At 49.9% G+C, this 18,813-nt stretch overlaps 1 protein-coding gene across 4 annotated transcripts in view; it reads right to left on the bottom strand.

Moving 5' to 3' along the window:
• SPTAN1 (spectrin alpha, non-erythrocytic 1) overlaps nt 1-18,813 on the bottom strand; it is a 52,247-nt gene that overhangs the window by 11,718 nt on the left and 21,716 nt on the right. For 2 of the 4 annotated variants that reach the window (XM_081803711.1, XM_081803712.1), the window contains exons 10-31: nt 17,714-17,815; nt 16,717-16,854; nt 16,134-16,244; nt 15,359-15,436; nt 15,064-15,219; nt 14,625-14,829; nt 13,926-14,107; nt 13,335-13,578; nt 13,021-13,143; nt 12,254-12,471; nt 11,337-11,429; nt 10,863-10,997; nt 9,667-9,815; nt 8,552-8,611; nt 7,242-7,440; nt 6,308-6,412; nt 5,871-5,894; nt 5,305-5,340; nt 3,541-3,588; nt 2,284-2,375; nt 1,855-1,999; nt 1,587-1,768 (exon numbers count right to left, since the gene is read on the bottom strand). In XM_081803711.1, the coding sequence (XP_081659837.1) occupies nt 1,587-1,768; nt 1,855-1,999; nt 2,284-2,375; nt 3,541-3,588; nt 5,305-5,340; nt 5,871-5,894; nt 6,308-6,412; nt 7,242-7,440; nt 8,552-8,611; nt 9,667-9,815; nt 10,863-10,997; nt 11,337-11,429; nt 12,254-12,471; nt 13,021-13,143; nt 13,335-13,578; nt 13,926-14,107; nt 14,625-14,829; nt 15,064-15,219; nt 15,359-15,436; nt 16,134-16,244; nt 16,717-16,854; nt 17,714-17,815 (2,825 nt within the window). The remainder of the gene's footprint in view (nt 1-1,586; nt 1,769-1,854; nt 2,000-2,283; nt 2,376-3,540; nt 3,589-5,304; nt 5,341-5,870; nt 5,895-6,307; nt 6,413-7,241; nt 7,441-8,551; nt 8,612-9,666; nt 9,816-10,862; nt 10,998-11,336; nt 11,430-12,253; nt 12,472-13,020; nt 13,144-13,334; nt 13,579-13,925; nt 14,108-14,624; nt 14,830-15,063; nt 15,220-15,358; nt 15,437-16,133; nt 16,245-16,716; nt 16,855-17,713; nt 17,816-18,813) is intronic. The other 2 variants (XM_081803713.1, XM_081803714.1) reach the window with 1 other exon arrangement.

Below are 18,813 nucleotides of genomic sequence, written 5' to 3'. Positions count from 1 at the left end.
CCTAAAGAACAGTAGATGACTGGGTGGCTCAGTTGTTAAGCATCTGCCTTCGGCTCAGGTCATGATCCCAGGGTCCTGAGATCGAGCCCCACATCTGGCTCCCTGCTCTGCGGGAAGCCTGCTTCTCCCTCTTCCTGCCTGCTTCTCCCTCTCCCACTCCCCCTGCTTGTGTTCCCTCTCTCACTGTCTCTGTCAAATAAAATCTTAAAAAAAAAAAAAGAATAGCAGGTTTTAACACAAACAATAACTGTGTTTAGGTTTTGCATAGCTTCGGAGGAAACCGCTTTTCTTTGAACTCACAGCAGTCCTAGGCCTATGCGGACGCTGAATCTTGCTTCTTACTGAGGTCTGCATGTAAGGGCACAAAAATCACCGTGTAATGTCACAGGTGCCATGCTTCCTTTGATAAAATACACCCAGAATAGGCAAATCCACAGAGATGGAATGCAGACTCGATGAGAAGAGGGGAAGGGGAGTGACTCCTCATGGGGCTCGGGGTGTGAAAAGTTTCAAAACTACAGAGAGCTGCTAGCCATAGGACACTGCAAGCAAGTACACTAATTCCCAATGAACTGCACACTTAAAGATATGTAACTGTTACATTACTTGATCTTTACTTTAAAAAAAAAAAAAAGGAAAACCAAAAAACCAAAAACCCCAACTGGGGCCTCCTACTAGAGGCCTGGGAAGGGGGAGAGCATCACCTGCCTAGTCCCATCCCCGAAGAGGAAATGCCTGCATAACACACACACGTACGTGCGTACCCATGTGTGCACACACGTGTGAAACCCTTGTTCGACAGCACAAAGGTGTGCCACAAAGAAACCCCTGTCCTGAATTCATGCCAGGGACCAAGTTCCAAATCATCCGCCGGTGGTGTGCTACGTAGCCTTAAAAAAGACTGAGGTCCCAGGTCATGGGACATTCAGGGCGGCAACTGGCCTGGACTCTTCAAAACTGTCAATGTTGTGAAAGACGAGACACAGAGGGCGGAGGGGTAAGGAGACAAGGCTCCCACGCAACGGGAATTCTCAACTGGATCCTGGACCAAAAAACAAACCCGGACTAGTGAAGACACACTGGAGACAACTGGGAGAAATGGAACCGGGACTAGGTACAGTACTGCTGTGCTGGCCTCAGACGTGGGGGTGGAGAGCGGAAATGCAGGGCACACGGGAGGCACAGGCCCAAGTACTTGGAGGTGAAGGGCCACGTGTCTGCCAAGGACAGACAGGTGGGTCAGCAACATGGAAGTGTGTGCTTAGAGGTAAAGCCAACTGGTGACTACCGGCGAAGGGTGTCATGTGGGTTCACGGTTTCGTCCTTTCTAGTTTTCTACAGCTGTGAAATTCTAACTAAAACAGGTTTGTGGAAGAGACTAAAGTACATCTCTGGCAAGTGAGAGATACGTCTAAGGAAGAAACCGAATGCCATCTGGCGGGAAGTGGGGGAGATGGCGTGCACGTGGACAGGGAAGCAGAGACTTATTCTTGACTTGCTGGCATTAGGTAGCCGGAGGATTTTACATCGACCAGAGGTGACTTTCCCAACGAGAATGACCCCACGATGGCTTCCGGGCTTCGTACCGGAAATCACTGAGGAAGCGCTGCAGGTCGTGGGAGTCGCCCAGTTTGGCCTTGCGCTGGTCTGCGCGCTTCCCCAGGCTGCTCCAGGCCTGGTCCAACTCCGTGCACTTTTCCTGCAGGTCCTCGGCTGACTCGGGGTGGGACTGGATCAGGCGCTCGGCTGTCTCCCCCAGAGAGTTGACCTACGGGAGCAAGGTGGCGAGACAGCAAGTTAAGCGGGTTGCGCTCTGCCCGGGGCCAAAATGTCCATGGCACTGCCACCTCTCACCTTGTCGCCAAGAGCTGCGAGATCCCTCTCAAAGCCCTCGTGCTTGCGCTGCAGGGCTTGGACACTGGCCAGATCGTGGCCGTAATTGTCTGTGTTGAGAGCCTGATTCTTCTCTTCAATCCACTCTTTGGTTTCATCAGCATCTCTACGGAGAGACACACAGGCGGTTAAGGATGGCTGGGCACAGCTGCCCTGAGTCCAGGACAAGCACGGCAAACGTGTCTAGTGGGCACTGTATGTCTGTCAGCGGCGAGCACCAAAAGCTCCAAGAAGCAGAAGAACACTCACTCACTCACTCACTCTACGGAGCAATCTACCCCATTACACATACGGTCCCAGATGCGGGCGCACAAGTATCAACCAGATCCGAGTCAGCACGTTTAGGGGCTGCCAAGGTCAATCCCCCCCCAGCCCCGAGCTGCCCCGCACCTGTGGAACCTCTGCACTTCGTGGGCGCTGCCCAAGAGCTGGCTCCGCTCCTCGGCCAGCTGCTGTAGGGACCGCCAACGCTCGTTCAGCTCCTGCAGGACGACAGTGATCAGCTCGGCCGCACCCCCTTCTGTTGCACCCATGCCAGACCGGGCAAGGGGCAGGAACCAAAGCTGGCACTGAGCCCGCAAGGAAAGGCTGGAGCACAATTTCCTGTCTCTAGCCTTCCTAGCTGAATAAATTAGTATAGACACGACAGCAAAAGTCCAGAAGGTGAGGACCTCGCCATAGTTAACCACATCAGACGGCGTGAACGCTCCATGGATATCTGACCTGGAATCACCCCGAAAGCTGCAGAGACATGCAGCCGACTTATCCTCACTCTCAACTCCTAGCCTGATGCCTCCCACGGAGCAACTGTTTCATAAATAACTACTGTGTGGGGGGCGTCTGCCTTCGGCTCAGGTCATGATCTCAGGGTTCTGGGATTGGCCTGCCTCAGGCTGCCTGCTCAGTGGCGAGTCTGCTTCTCCCTCTCCCTCCCTTACTCACTCTCTCTCTTTCTCAAATAAATGGATAAAAATCTTTTTTTAAAAGATTTCATTTATTTATTTGAGAGAGAGAATGAGAGACAGAGAGCACGAGAGGGAGGAGGATCAGAGGGAGAAGCAGACTCCCCGCCGAGCAGGGAGCCCGATGCAGGACTCGATCCCAGGACTCCAGGATCGTGACCTGAGCCGAAGGCAGTCGCCCAACCAGCTGAGCCACCCAGGCGCCCTAAATGGATAAAAATCTTAAAATAAATAACTAACTAACTACCGTGTGGATAAATCCCAGAGCCTACTACCCTGAGCCCTGAGCACAGCTGCATCCCAGGCCACGGAAGGCCAAGCAGGGCCTTGTGCTTGAGGAGACAAAACACTGTGGGGGCCAGAAAGAGGCCAAACCTCTCCTGCAAGGAGGCGAGAGAGGCATTCCCTGCCTGCTGGGCCCTACACTTCTTGCAGCTCCTAGCCCTACTAGAAGTGAAGGGAAGGTTAACTTTACCGCTAAGACCTGTGAGTTCTTGACCAGGAAAGGCAAGCTCGCCACCCTGCCACGGGAGAAGAGTGGACACTTTCCCCAGAAACCCTCGGGCCCAGGACAGTGACAAGTGCAAGCTCGCGCGACTACTTAGCACGAGGGCTCGGCTACAGTCAGGAGAAGGAAAACAGTGAGGGAGACCAGGAGATGAGGGGGCTGGCCACAGTTTCTTACCTTTATAGAATTAAAGGTGGCCACGGTGTGAACCATCAGACGAGCAGACTATGTAGGGGAGGAAAGCAGAAGAGCAACACTAATCAAGTGTCTGCCAATTAAGAGACAATTCCGAGGAGCAAGTGCCGTTCATTAGGTCCCAATTATCAACCAGAATTATCTTAAGGGGACACGGTCAAAATTTTGAGCAGAGCCACAAATAAAGGATTAACAGTGGAAGGGCACAAAGCACCCAAGTGTACAATTTAATTAAGTTCACTGGATGAAGAGTCAAGAGAGTGGTGACAACCACAATTAAAACAGCGGGCTGTGGGGGGGCACCCAGCTGGCTCCATCGGTAGAGCATGTGACTCTTGATTTCGGGGTCGTGAGTTCGAGCCCCACATTGAGTGTAGTGATTGCTTAAAAATAAAATCTTAAACACACACACAAAAACCCCCAGCTGGCTGACAGAAAACAGAGCTCAAAAACTTCAGTGTCTTCTTGTTCATACTACAGAACAGTCCAGAAAACACCCAATTTAACAAATGCTGGCAACTGAGACTGTTTAAATAAATATACCAAGAACTTCGTATCTCTCCTTGGCTCCCGGGCTGCTCTTCTTTTTAACAGTGTCCCCCCTGAACTAAGGGCAACAGCCTTACCAGATTGGGGGGGGAAAAAAACCAACACAAAGACCAGTGAATTAGCTTTCTTCTCATCAAGGTACAAATCAGACGTTCCTTGGGATCGCAGAGCCCACCCAGTTTTACGTGAAAGAAACCCCACATTACAATGCCCATAATCTTCAAATATGTTAAGAAAATCGGGCCAAGCTGGGATGCGGGGAAGTCGGGCTCATCAGTGCTCCTGTGACACGCCCAGGTGACACTTTCAACCAGTGTAGGTGTGTACAGGGCTCAAAAAGTAGACACCTTTGTCTTCAACCCGTTTCAGAAATGAAAAAAACAAAAAAACAAAACCCTGTATTTATTTATTTATTTAATGGTACTGGTATTTATAAAGCTACCTGAAATATGCTTCTGAAAACATACTTGTTACCAGAAAAATCCTGCCAGGAGGTTAGACAGGTAAGGATGTTGCCCACTCACACCACCAATGATCATATATTGCTTGTAAGAACAATTCAGATTGAGAACAAGGGAGAAAGCTGAATCAAAGGGAAAAGGCATACTCCCCCCAATGTGAAGTCTCTTTAATGAGGAGAATCATCCGGGCCAGGAGGGGTGAGGAGGCCAGAAGCAACAGACCCTAGCCAAGCACCCTCCCTGTGTCTGTTTGGGATAGTGTCTGTTGTAGTAGGTACATCTCTTTTTGTTCCTCCTCCTGCATCTCTCTGCAGGATCTGGTGTCTTTGAAGAAGCATTTCTTAGGCCACTGGGGAAAGTGGCTAGGCAGAGGTCATTTTCTTCTCCCTGTCCTGTCCTTCGGGACTGCAATCCCATGGGTGCGACCACACCTAACAATGCAGGCCACCTGTGCAAGCTTTATTCTGGAAGCGCCGTGGGTATTAAATGCCATCTAACCCAATTCGTTCTGAGCACTTGCAGGGAAACACCTTGCTTCTCTATGTTAAGGATTGCATTTTAAGACACGACAGAGTCAAAGGATAGAATGCCAGGGTCAAAAAGAAACCAGCCCAAACAACTCCAGAAATGACCAGACTCCAAACAAGCCCGAATCCTCAGAAACACCAGAAAAACACATAAAATATGTCTATTCCTGAAAACCTTTGGAAATAATAATTGGCAAAGGAATTCCTACCTTCCACGGGGACGCAGTCTTGGAATCAGTTTCATCCTGTTCAGAGGAGGAGGCAGAGTTTACGCAGCCATGCGGTGCAAAACAACGCAGCCCCCACCCTCTCCCGTCCATGGTGGGGGGTCCCCAGAGCCATCAGCCAGACTGGCGTTTCCCTGAGATCTACAACTGATTGCTGGCTCAGAGCACACAAGGCTGCTTGAGGGTAGTGAAGCCAACAAACAGGAGAGGAAAATTCTAGTTTTTTATGGAGTGGACCAAAATGAAAAGAATTGGGAAATTTAGTAAGAAAACCACCAACTTGTGTCTCTGTCCTACTCATCGGATTCTTGGAAGAAGGATAACAAACGTAAACAACTGCTGTGGAAAAAGTTTTAGAAAACTGAAGAGAGAACATTTTTTTTTTTTGGTCTTCTGGAGAATGGCAAATCCAAACCTATTTCTGCTATTATTTCTTTTCCACAGATTTTTGCCAACAAAGGGCATCTCTGAGGTTTGGGGACAGAAATCCTTACGAGGCTCGTGACTTTTATATTCTTCCCACGACCTACTCCTCCTCACGGACTCACCTTGGGCATCATGCCATACACCTCCTACAAGGAGAGAGGGAAACGAGTTTCATTATTAGAGCAAACACACAGCTCTCTGGGACACTCGTTACTGTCAAACCCGGACACGGAGATGAAATTACAAGAGACGAATTGGCCGGAAGAACTTCTTAAAAGTCTAACAGACCCAGTGTTTATATGTAAAACCTTTTACTTATTTAAGAAATGGGTGCGTTTAACTACTAATTAAGGACCATGTAAACAGTAAACAACTTCCACAATATGAAATGGGCACGTGGAGAAGACAGGAGGTAAATGAAATGGTGACGGAGAGCACCTGACCACACCCTGGCCCCCCCTCTGCGCTCGGGACACCATGTTGGGCTCAGAAGGACACAGGAAGGAGCCCGGTTGCTTCCTGCCGGTCACGCGGCCTCAGCCAAGCCCCAGATACTTGCCTGCTGCTGTACGGCCTGCACCTCGTCGGCCATCAGACCTTCAGACTCCAGGTCTTCAGCCACCTTGTTGATATCCTTCAGCCGTGACTCATTGGCCTTCAGATCCTTTAAAGCAAAAGCCATAATAACTAAGACTCTGAGAGTAAATCGGAGGAGGAGGCGGGCAAAAGAGGTTCACAAACGATGGTTTGAACCTATTCATTTCTGTTCACTAGGCATCCTATGAACTAGTTTTTCTATTCCATGGCAGTCACCTCCATCAGGACATCCTGACCGTGGCTATCAAGGAAGCAAGGAGATAACAAGCACTGTCTGACAATAGTCTGTCTCAAATTCACTTAATTAACCGTGGTTCATAAACCATTATTCTGTCGGGATGGAAATTTGCCTTCATCTTTCTTTGGAGGAATGTGTTTTCAAAATGTGCTGAAATTCTAATGCCAGCCCCTGTGGGAAAATAGCCCCTCACCCACATTAACTGGTTATAAAACTCTTAAAGTGGAAACGATAAACAAGATGTGGTTTGGGGCGCCTGGGTGGCTCAGATGGTTAAGCGTCTGCCTTCGGCTCAGGTCATGATCTCAGGGTCCTGGGATCGAGTCCTGCATCGGGCTCCCTGCTCAGCAGGAAGCCTGCTTCTCCCTCTCCCACTCCCCCTGCTTATGTTCCCTCCCTCACTGTGTCTCTCTCTGTCAAATAAATAAAATCTTTAAAAAAAAAAAAAAGTTCTTAAAACAAGAAAACTGCCTGTATTTCCTTGAAGCTAAACTGGTAAAAAAAAAAAAAAAAAAGTTCCAATTCACACCATTGAGAAATGGCTCCTCAGTGGGTGGAACACAATCTGTACCGTGTTTGTTCTAGTAAACTACAGTCACGAGTCCAGAGACCCAAGTCTTTGAGCCACTTTTCAGCTCAGACGCAAGACCTCTCATACCTTCTGGAAGTCATCGAACTTCTTCTGCAGCACCTCGACCTGCTCCAGGTCGGCGCCCACCTCCTCGCTGGTCAGGGCCGCCTCCTTCTCGTTGATCCACTGCTGCAGCTCGTTCGCCTCACGGAACAACATGAACCGCTTACAGCTCTTCTCCAACATGCCCTTGCGCTTCTCGCCCAGCTCCAGCAAAGAGTGATACCTGAGGTAATTGAAGAGGGTGACAAGAGGGGACAGGCAGGCATTTAGCTTCCTACAGAAGCTAACCTAAGGGCAAACCACCGGTGTCTCTGAGATGTGGGTCCAAGGCCATGAGTGTGTCATGATGGTGCCCAGGTGACAAGGTGTCAGAACACAGATGAAGATGAAGCTCCTACGGGCCCGCTCTACGGCCTCGGGGATAAGTACACACTTGCTGTTTGCCACTGGGTGGCTCAGACAGCCGGGCACACTCATCCCCGGGCCCATTTTGCACTTAGAACATCACAACCACAAATGACTGGAACCAAGCATCTAGCACAGGAACACGGGGTTCATGCGAGCACAGCTGAGACGAGATGAGCGCGCTGAGCACAATGCAGACAGAGGTCCTGCTCCACTCTCGTAACTCCCTGACTGCCCCAGGTGGTGGGGGAAGGCATGCCCATCTTACAACAGCCTTGTACAGGGCGTTAGCCTCTCTGAAGGGTAGGGGAGTGATACATTGACTTCTCAGAAAGTTTTAGCAACTTCAGAAGGAAAACCAGGTCGAATACAGAATACATGCACCACTTCAGTAGTTGGAAGATTTTTTAAGAAGATTCAAAGAATATTCATGCTCTTACGAGCTAAAATACAAAAGACTGAACTACTTATACTATCTTTGGAGATGTGAACATGACAAACTTAATAAAACTAAGTTAAAGACTAAAAAAAATCCACCATCACCATCAAATCTAAGCTTTTCAGAGTGAGATAAAAAAAGCAACGAGGTACCAAGACTCAAAGCACTTTAAAGGGAGGAATTTCGTTTCCTTCCTACTGAGGAACACTACGTACCCTGCCTTCAGGTTCGCTGCCGAGAGTGGCTGGCCCACCACCAAAGCCAACAGAGGGGGGACCAACAACACTCTGAACACACAGCTGCACATAGAAGCAACCCAGGAGACAAGCGGCCGACTGACACGGTGCCACCGAAACCTCTTCCCTGGTGAAGCTGCCACATGGCGGCACAGTCCCCCCCACCTCGTCTTTCTGGATGAACAAGTGCCTTGCAGAGAAGCGGCAGAGGGAGAACGGACACGGGCGCTCGGCAAGGCCGCCCGCCTACTCACAGTTCCTCCACCTGTTTCATACGCAGAGACACACTGCCGGCCTCCTTAGTTACGCGCGTCCTGCACGGGGGGGGGCACAGCAAAAGCACGCACAGATTAGTGGGATTAATCCACAGGAAAGGAGAGCGGCAGCTCCGACGGGCGCCAGGAGGCTGGATGCTTCAAGTGGGGGCAACTGAGGAGCCATTCAAAAGCTCTCGGAAGCAGGCCAGGCCACGAAGGAAATCAGTAAAGAAATAGCCGGGAAAGTAAATTAGGGGGGTTAGTTTGCCTTCCTTTTCATGAACAGTCTGCCACGTTTAAGGTTGACAATTTTCCTTGTACCGGCAACACGGGGAACTGCACAGAGCAAGGCGAGGCAAGGGAAGGGCTGCCCCAAGATAGGGACCGGCCTGAGAGCGAATATGCTCCACCAGTCACATCTCAGGCCGGTGGCTTTGCTCCCACAGTTACGACCCTGGTCCAAACCACTCTCCTGTCTCAGCAGGAACGGAAAAGGTCTGGATGTGGACAAATACCTGATCTTTTCAGGGATCTCAGAGTCACAAAAGTTCTATTATAATAAAGTCTAGTGAAAACATATCTTCTGGATATCTTTCAAGTGTCCAAAACTTTTGAGCTCATTAGCAGAGCAAGACACCCTACAGGAGGGACACAGGTCGATATGGGAGCTTAGGTAGAGGACAGAGAACAGAGCCATTTCATGAAAAACCACCTCTGTCTCAGAGCAGAAAGCAGGAGAGAACCACTCTCCCAATAGCCTTTTAAAAGGGGCAGAGCTGTAGGCGTGTGGGACCTCTATCAACTCCAGAGCATCTCCCCAACTGAAGGACAAAGGTTCAGAGGGTGATGTTTAGAAAATGCTGTTGAGGAAGAGAAACTCACTTTAGGGGAAGAAACAAAATAAGGAAAATAAAGGTAACAGTCAAGGGTTTTAGGTCCACAGGGGTTAAAAGGGACTTGCGCAAAGTGGGAAGAGGGTGTCCTGAGTACACACGGGCACAGGAACAGTCGCTCCGAAGCCTCGGGACACTGCCTCAACCGTGGCCTACATGGGATGGAAAGTAAGCCCCGAGGGACACCTGGACCCTTGCGGTCGCCAGAATGGCCCTTACTGGTGGTCAATCTGCTCCTGCCGCACGGCGATGCTGCCCTGTTCCTCCAGGAGATTCTCGCGGGAGGCCGACTGGGCGGGGTCCAGCTTCTTCACGTACGCAGCTGGCACGAAGCCCTGCCGGTCGTTCACTTCCACCTTCCACCAGTCCTAAGGAGACACGCGGACAACTGAAAGCACCAATTCCCCAGGAAGGGAGAGAGCCAGGAGGCCTGTGTGCGCACACACATGCACACACGCACACGTGACAATGTCAAAGTCACTTTGTTCAAGGACTGTCCCCTGCCAAGCATGGAGAGCGGCACGAGAAAGCCGCAACGACACCCAACATGAGGGCAGCCCTCTCTTCGTCACACTCCACAACTTCACTAATAGTGTGACTAGCCACACGTGGCTGCATAAATTTAAATAAACTAGATCAAATTAAGTTTAAAAACTCAGTTATAACCAGTCACATTTCCATGCTTAATCATCACTGTGGTAAGAGCTACTGCAGAGCCAGCACACAGAAAATGTCCACCATCACAGAAAGTTCCACAGGACAATGCTGTTGAGTAAACCAGAATGAGACCAGAAGATGGTTGAGAGTCAACAGAAAATACAAATCACAGGTTTTCGCAAATGCTCATGATTAGGGTAAACTGGGGGTGTAAGAATAAGGGTCTTTAACGATGGCTGTGAACATTTCTCCAGCCTCAACTAGTATCTTTTGTGATTTATCGGACACGTGGGGTACCATGCGCCTCACTTCAAAGTCACTGTCAAACCAGCATATGTCAAGGAAGAAAGCTGCTGACCTGGGAAGCATGGAATTTCGAGAGCCTAGGGGTGACGTCGCAGCTGTTGTCAACTATCTGCTGTAGTCACACAGTCTAGGTTAAGAATCAACAGCTACAAGTTCCAGAAAAACAAACTTTAGTCTGAAGAGAAGGAATTTCACCCAGAGGTGTATAATCAGGAAAAGAAGCTACCTCGAAGAGTGTGAGCCAGCTCACTGCTTCCAGGTATCTGGGAAGATGGACGGATTACCCTCTTGATCTTCCACGAGATGGACCCGTATCAAGGGGGAGACTGGGCAACTCTGGTCTCTCCTCAAATTCTAACCCAGCTTCACTGCAGACACAACGACCCACAGACACCCCACCGAGCAAAACTGGTGGTGCTGACAGAGACATACAACCCCTTCCGACGCCTTGCCTTGTTGGTGCTGTTGAGTAAGGTGAGGATATCCCCTTTCTTCATGGTGACCTCTCGAGGGCTCTTCTCCTGATAGTCGTAGAGAGCCAAGACCAGCTCTTTCCCAGTCTCATCATCCATGGGGGCCACTTGTTGCTAAAAATCCCAAGAAGGGTAAACCCAGTTAAAGGATGTCCATGGTGTGTCACCCGGGCACACGACAGACTCCAATTTCAACTCCAATTGTACCAAACGCATATTTATGAGAGTTCTCCTCTGAAGCTACCAGTAAATTCTGATTCCAGAACTTTAGCTGTTCTGAATCTTAAGGAAAAAAAAATCTCATTTTAAACCGTTTATACATCTTTGTGTCACAGGACGTCGCAGTGAGGCCACCAGAACGTTGCCTACACCCGTCACACCTGCCGGAAGTGGCCGGGCCCTGCAGCTTCCTGAGCCCCCGCTGCACAACGGCTCAACAAAAGCCCAGCTCACCCGGCACGACTGAGCCTGGTCCCGCAGAGCCTGGATGCTGCTGCCATAGGCGCTGAGATCCGACATCAAAGCTTCGTGTTTCTTCAGTAGAGCCTGAAACCAAAATCACACACGGTGACCCGGGCGCAAGGAACTGGGGCGCCCCGGCCACGCTGCCTCACCGACCCGCTGCCCTCCCAAGATGTGCTCAGTTACATGCTGATTTGATCACCTCCCGCTCGCTCCACGCTCTCTCCCCATTTCTAACGAACATCAAATTTGGAGGACGTATTCTTTGTGATTCATAATACTGTCTTTTCTCCCTGCCCGTACGTGCCTACGCGGGGCTGGAAACAGACATGGAGACACAAGGCATAGTATCGCACACGTGGTGAATCCCCCGCCTGTCGTAAGAAATCAACATCACCAGCAAAGCAAAGCCCTCCCCGTGGCTACTCCTCTCCTCGCCGCACGTGGGGCCTTCACCATCACCCTCCACCACCGCTGCCCAAGCTTTTTAGTTCTCCCCTCCCCGTCTTCTGGGAGAATCCTGTATGCTGCCTGTCAGCACTCAACTACTCCGGTTTTTGTGCAGACTGGCAACCTAAGAGTCAGTACAAGGGTTACATCTAACCCGTCATGAATAAAATGTCAGGAGTTTCACTCAAAAACCCCAATTACTGGCAAAACATGGGATCATGGATATGTGTGCACACGCATGTGGAGAGAACAGATGGGTAAGAATGGCAAAACGCTTGTGGTAGGAGGCAGTTTCATCTCTCCTTCTGGCACGACTGTTTCCACAGCGGAAAGTAAATAACAGCTTCTAAAGCACCCTGAAAGGCCACCGACAGCTCGGAGGCCGCACCTGCTGCACACGGGCACCTTCGCAGCGGGACCCCAGCCTGAGCCCTGGCAGGCTCCCCACGCTCGCTCACCTCCGCGGAGTCCTCGTCCTTCCCATAGTCGGTGCTGCCCACGATGGGCTCCTTCTCCCGCATCCAGGACTCGGCCTCGTTGGCGTCGGCGAAGTACTGCTGGGCCTGCAGGGAGTCTTCCAGGTCCTGCCGCCGCTGGGAGGCCTTGGACTTCAGTGACTCCCACTTCTGGTTCAGTTCGCTGAGCTTGGTCTTCACATCCTCTGCAGCAAAGTGGCCTGGAAGGTGGGCGAGGGAAGGGAGGATAATGTAAAGGAGGATGCCACATCGCCAGACAGATAGGTCTTCTAGGTACCCACGACACCTCCAGTATGCATGCGAGCCAGGCCCCTATGAATCCCCAGTTTTAAGAGAGGCTCGGGTCCCAACCTTTTAAGTGATCGGCTCAATTTTTGCCTCCTCGAGCCATGATCTCTATCTGGACCCTACGAAGCACCAGAGATTGGACCAAAAAGACATGCTAAAAGCTTAACAGCGCCACCCCTACTCCTTGCTCACTGAGACACGCACCAGGCTGTTCCACACTGTCCCCTACTTGATCTCACTCGACCCTCACAACTACGTCAGGAGTAGGTGTTATTATCTGCATCTCACAGGTAAGATGTTCAGATCGAGAGGGTAGGGTCTAGTCAAGATCACACAGGGAGGAGAGAATGGGGAAGGTACTCAATCCCACAGCCCAATCTGACTCAAGTCCACGTACTTAAGCAAAGAAAGGACATAAGAAGAGCAAGAGCAAAGCCACTCCCTGGATGGTAACCACTCACCTTCCTCCACCATGGCGTTCCCCTTCTGGGTAACGGCTTTGATGCGGGGCTCATGCCCAGCAATTTCTGCTTGGAGGGCTTGGTGCTTCTTTAGCAGATTTTGGACTCCAATCAAATCTTTGCCTGAAAGCAGAAACCACTCCCTGGTCATCCAAGCCATCAAGAGAAAAGTCAGCCCTATCATTCTTAAGATTCCACCGGGGTTCCAGTTTAACTGAAACTTGACCTTTCTTGTTCTGACACGCACCTCCCTTATGCTATAAGGGTAGAGCCCCTTCTCAGACTTGATTCTTATCTGACGGAAGCAGACTGACCTCTGTTGGTGGATGCAGCGATGGGCTCTTTCTCCCGAATCCATGTCTCCTCATCCTCGACATCACGGAAGAGCTGCTGCAAACGCAGAGAATCAGCCAGCTTCTGCTTCCGGGCAATCATGGGTTCCCTGAGAGCCTCATAGCGAGCCACGAGGGCTTCCTGTTTCTTCCTGATGTTTTCTGCGTCAAAATGGCCAGCATCCTGGAACTGGCGGGCCTGAATGGTGATACCATCAATCCGATCCTGGAGATGGGAGAGGACAGAGGCTTGAGAGCGTGGACCAGCATCGGCAACTAGGTTCTGGACTGATCCTACTTCAATAGTGGTTTGATCATATACAAAGAAAAAGTAACACAATTTTCTTCCCAGCCCGGAGAGTATTTTTCTGCCATCTCTTTCCCTCACTGTGGGCTTCCAGAAAGCTCTGAGGAGGAGTTTAGTTGGAGAAGAATAGGGAACACATAAGGCTACCTAAGAAAATCAACACCTTTTATCCTTCCAAAAACAAGTGTGGTCTGGACGTCACTTGCCGTTCGTCACTCCTGTTTCCACACCACTGACCGGGCAACAGCCCCCAAGTCACACTCTACCTGGTGAGCAGCCACATCCGCCTCCAGCAGGGCATGCTTCTTCTGGAGGTTCTGGACATTGGTAAGGTCTTTGCCATAATCGTCCGAAGCCAAGTGACCTTCCACTTCATACAGCCACAGCTCAATATCCTCAACATTGCGGTTGAACTGCTGCTGCTGGTTCGCCTCGCGAAGCTTTATCCCTGGTCAAAGGAGCAGATCTGATTATTTATCTGTTAAGACTACCTTTCTGCCAATACTGCTCATGAACAATGGCCTCTTAGTGAAGGACTAGGGGTCAGGAGTGTAGTTACTGCTTCACCTCCTTCACAAAGGTAAAGAAGACAAATGCTGACTTGGAAGTTCTGTAAAAAGCCTTCTGACCCCCCTGAGAGAAGAACGTCTGAGATTTACTGAATGCCCTTGGCTCTCAGCTGAGCTTTGATTTTCAGTGATGGGGCCCAGTTCAGTCACGGCTGGTTGACCGAATCACCCCCTTCTGACGCAGGCTCCCCCACTGACCAGCAATGTCAACCACATTTGCCACATCAGCAAAGCATTGACAATGCAAGGGAGGTAACTCCTACGGGGGATGAGCCTGCGTGCCCAAGGTCTGAGGGCCCACCTTACCTGGGTGGTTTATGTTCCTACACTTAATGAGGAAGGGACATGGAATCCCGCAGCATTCCTCTCACAACCCAGGGAGACACCTTCTCTTACCTTTCAGTTCAGTGGCTTCCAGCAACTTCTTCCATAAACTGATGACCTCATTCATACGAGCTGCTACCTCATCTTTGGCATAGTGGTTGACATCAATCAGCTTTTGCCCCGCTTTCTCCAGGGCATCGATGCGGCTCTGGTTGGCCGAGAGCTCAGCCTCAAAAGCCTGATGCTTCTGTACTTTTCCTTGTAGGTTGGATGGGTCCTGCCAATAAAAGGAAGAAGGGGGTTCTACCTTGCACCTGAGTATGGTCAAACTACCCTACTACGTTACCTTCGTACTTCTCTTTATGGGCAGGGGGCGGGGGTAGAAAACAGCCTACATTAAATAGTGCAGTTTTTGGAATTCCCTATCTCTTTCTTTAGCTACAATTTATCTGCGGGAAGTGCCTTTAGCTTCCCATCCAAATGCTACATGGCAACGCCGGCAGGACATTACTTTATAAGCTTCATCTGTGGCAGTTTTCATCTTCTCATTGACCCAGCTCTTGAGCTCATCGGAGTCGCGGAAAAACTGCTGCAGGTGGAAAGAGTCCGCCAGCTGGGCCCGGCGACACATGGCTCTCTCATGAAGGGCGTTGCGGCGGCTCAGCAGCTGAAAGACAAGGAGCCGCGTAAATCTCTGGTTCCTACTCCCCAGGGATTTCTGGCTCAAGAGGCTACATGGCAACACGCGTCTCAGAAGGGAGAGCCGGAGGTCGAAAGGAAGGCACGTGGAGAAGCCAGGAACGCACCGCATCTCGGCGGGTGGCCACGTCGTCCATGGCGTAGTGGTTGTTCTGAATCAGCTTGGTTGCAAACTCATCCAGTGCCTACGAGGGAAGAATCAGGGTTGTTCCCCGGGAGGCACACGGTTGCTCAGCGTGGCCTCCAGAGCGAAATAATTACTGACAGGTCACAAAACACTAAACCATCACACAGGTCAACGTTTCTCCTTCACTTCTGAGTGTTTGCTTGGCGTTGTTAGTCAGAGACAACACTGTTACACTAACTCCCTTCAGGACGGGAGACGTTTGCTGTAGCTGACGTCACGACACATCTGACAGGGTCAGACAGGGGTTGCCAACGGGTTAGCAGCCTTCCAGTTCTTGCCTCTAAGAACTGTTTTCAAGGGGAAAAATACCTCTCCCATGAGCTCTAGCTACTTTTACTTTTTAATTTTATTTTTTGAAGATTTTAAGTAATCTCTACACCCAACGTGGGACTCAAACTTACGACCCCGAGATCAAGAGTCACAAAGTCTGCCGACTGAGCCAGCCAGGCGCCCCGAACTCTACTTTCAGTGGAAGGGAAATGTCAGCGTGGAGGTTGACATCAGGAGAAGATCTCATCCCGTGAGCTATGGCAGGCCTCCCCCGAGGCCATGCTCCGCCACCACCATGAGATCTGAAGCCCCCACAGGGTCGCCTCTCACGCAGATCCTCTATCATGTCTGCTCGGAAACCCTCAAGAAGAATGGACTCTGGGCTGAATCTAAGGATCACCCAAAGGTACAAGAAAGGGTCTTACTGTAATTTTTTCCTCCTGGGCACTGAGGGATTTCTCAAAGTCCTCGTGCTTTTTGAGGAGTGCCTCCACACTATCCAAGGAGTCTCCCAAGTCTTCGTTCAGCAGGAAGGCCTTGAGAAAGAAAACAGAAGTGCTCAGAGGGATGCCCTTTCACCCCTTAAGGCTTTTGGCAAGCAAAGGATATGGTGGCCAAAACATGAAAAGGAAAGAGATTCTACAGCTATTAAACTTCTAAGATGTCTTCCAGAAAGCCTAACATCCTTTAGATTCACTTAACACTAATCTAAGAATAGGGTGAAGTGCTAAGTTCCAGCCAAAAACACCCAAAACGCCTCTAGAGTAAGAAGCAATCCCACACCAGCACACTCCTCTCTAAGCCCGGGGCCTGTCCCAAGGGCCTCCAATCCCAGTGGCGGGAAGAAAGTTGGCAGAGCCGCCAGGAGCCACTCGGCGAGCCCTCTTCACCCGATTCACAACCACAGTTTCCTGGTAATTTCCTGCCTGAAATAAGCCAGCCATCTGAACAGCAGACAAGAGAGAAAGGAAGCCGTGGTGGGCGGGCGGGCGGGCGGGCGGACGGTACCTCCTGCTTGCTCATCCAGTTGTCCACCTGCTCGGTGTCGCGGTAGAAGAGCTGCAGGTCCATGCATTGCTCGTACTGCTGCCGCCGCAGCTCCCACAGCTCCAGCAGGGCGGCCCGCTCCTCGGCCAGGACGCTCAGCTGGGTGGGGGACACGGGGGCAGTGGGCGCAGGGCAGGTCGGCCACCCACCCCCAGGCAGACAGAAAGGTTGCCCTGACATTTCTAATCCTCACACTCATCTTCCGGCCTGTTTTCTGGTTGGCAAAAGGGGGCGTATCCCATTCACTTGGCTCAGCCAAGTCCCAGGGAACCACGCAAATCCCTAGTGGTTTGTATGTTTATGCGAATTAGGAGAGGGAACTCTAGTTAATCTAGAATTAATTTACTGCCATCAAATGATGTTAGGTCAAAATGCTAAGTAAACTTTAGGTAGAAGAAAAAGGGCATCTTTCTAAAAGGTGGGCAGTAAAAATGGGAGTAAGGCATCTCAGCTGAGAAAGGCTGACTGGGTGGGTGTTCCATAAAACATGGGAGGCTCACAAAGGCCCCAGGCATAAGTTTTACGCTCCACAGTTGACAAGTGTGTCTTTGAAATGTCTCTTCCTAGTCTACACAATCTTAAAACATCATTCTCTAATGTTCCTCAGGTATCTTCATACTCAGATCCTGTGGAACTTGCAAATCGTGTACACTTATACGTATTATCTGAAAGCAAGCAGTGTCCTCCGGTTCTACCACTAACGCGGGACTCAACTCCCCACAAAGTCCCCTTTAAGTAGGAAATGGGTCACAAATGTTCCAAATGGATGGAACTTTCTCCCTCTGATCAATCACCATCCTACACATAGGTCTTCTTCAGTCTCTCAAGAAGCTGCCCCTGAACTTCCCGGTGCGAGCTCTGTGGAAGCTTCTCGCATACCACGGCGACACAGCCTGGATATTAAAGGATGGATAACAGCTTTCAGAGACTTTCCGTTAAAGAACCTCTCCTCTCTTACCTTCTCCCTCACTTCATCTGAGGCATAATGGCCAGCGGCAAGCAGGGCCTGTCCAGACTCATCTGCAGATTTAAAGCTGTCCTCGTGAGCGTCGATTTCACCCTACAGCGAGAAAAGGCACAATTTATGCCCAGCAACTTAGAAAACAGAGATGCTGAATTTCACACAATAGTTACAAATCAGAATTTCCCATCTCCACCAAGGAGCACGATCAAAGAGGAGGCCAGGCTCCCTAACATCGGTCTGGGTTATCCAAGCACGAGGGCACCATTTACTGAGAAGTCTTTTTGCCACTGGCTTTTCAGGCCACCTCTGTCAAAGCCTGTCATGTTTCCATACATTCAAGGCTCTGAGCTCCGTCTTCTGTTCTGTTGGGCTCTCTACCCTCCTTGTGCTGGATGCGGGGGTTGAGGATTTTATAGCACCTGGTAGGGTATGTGCTTCCCGATCCCACCCTGTTCTTCAAAATTGCCTCAGCTGGTTTTGAATTTTTTTCTTCCAAATCAAGTTTAGAATCAGCTTGTCTCATTCCAGAAACAAAGAAAGACCTGCAGGGTTTCTGTGTGGAATGGCACTGAGTGTAAAGATCCTGGGGAGAATTTTTCTACCTTTACAAGAGATCATTCCAGCCATGCATGAGATAAGATGTTCCCCTTTAGTCTTTCTTCAGTCTTTCAACAAAGCCTAACCGCCATCTTCGCAGATGTCTTACACAACTTTTGTTAGATGTATTCCCAAGTACATTATACTTTCTGATACAATTATAAGTAGCATTTTAAAAAAATGACGTGTTTCTATTGCTAGTATATTTGACATTCATATATTGACTTTCTTACATCTACCATATTAAATATATAATAATAATTTTTTACGATTCTGTTTCATAGTGTTTTCCAAAACTACCTAGCCATAGAAAACCTTTCTTTTTAAGGGAAAGCCTATTAAGAGCTCATAAAACCAGTTTCCTGTGGAACACAGTTTAGGGAAAAACCAGAATAAGAAATTTAATTACACCAAATATGAAACTCAGCATTTAAACGAAGACACTGTTTAAGATGGTACATGACTGATGTACAAAACAGTAGCACCTCCATCTTGCC

Source organism: Leptonychotes weddellii, chromosome 14 (genome assembly GCF_054177405.1).
Source record: "Leptonychotes weddellii isolate Sample4059 chromosome 14, ASM5417740v2, whole genome shotgun sequence".
Lineage (NCBI taxonomy): Eukaryota > Metazoa > Chordata > Mammalia > Carnivora > Phocidae > Leptonychotes > Leptonychotes weddellii.
This window is presented reverse-complemented; position numbering and strand designations above follow the sequence as displayed.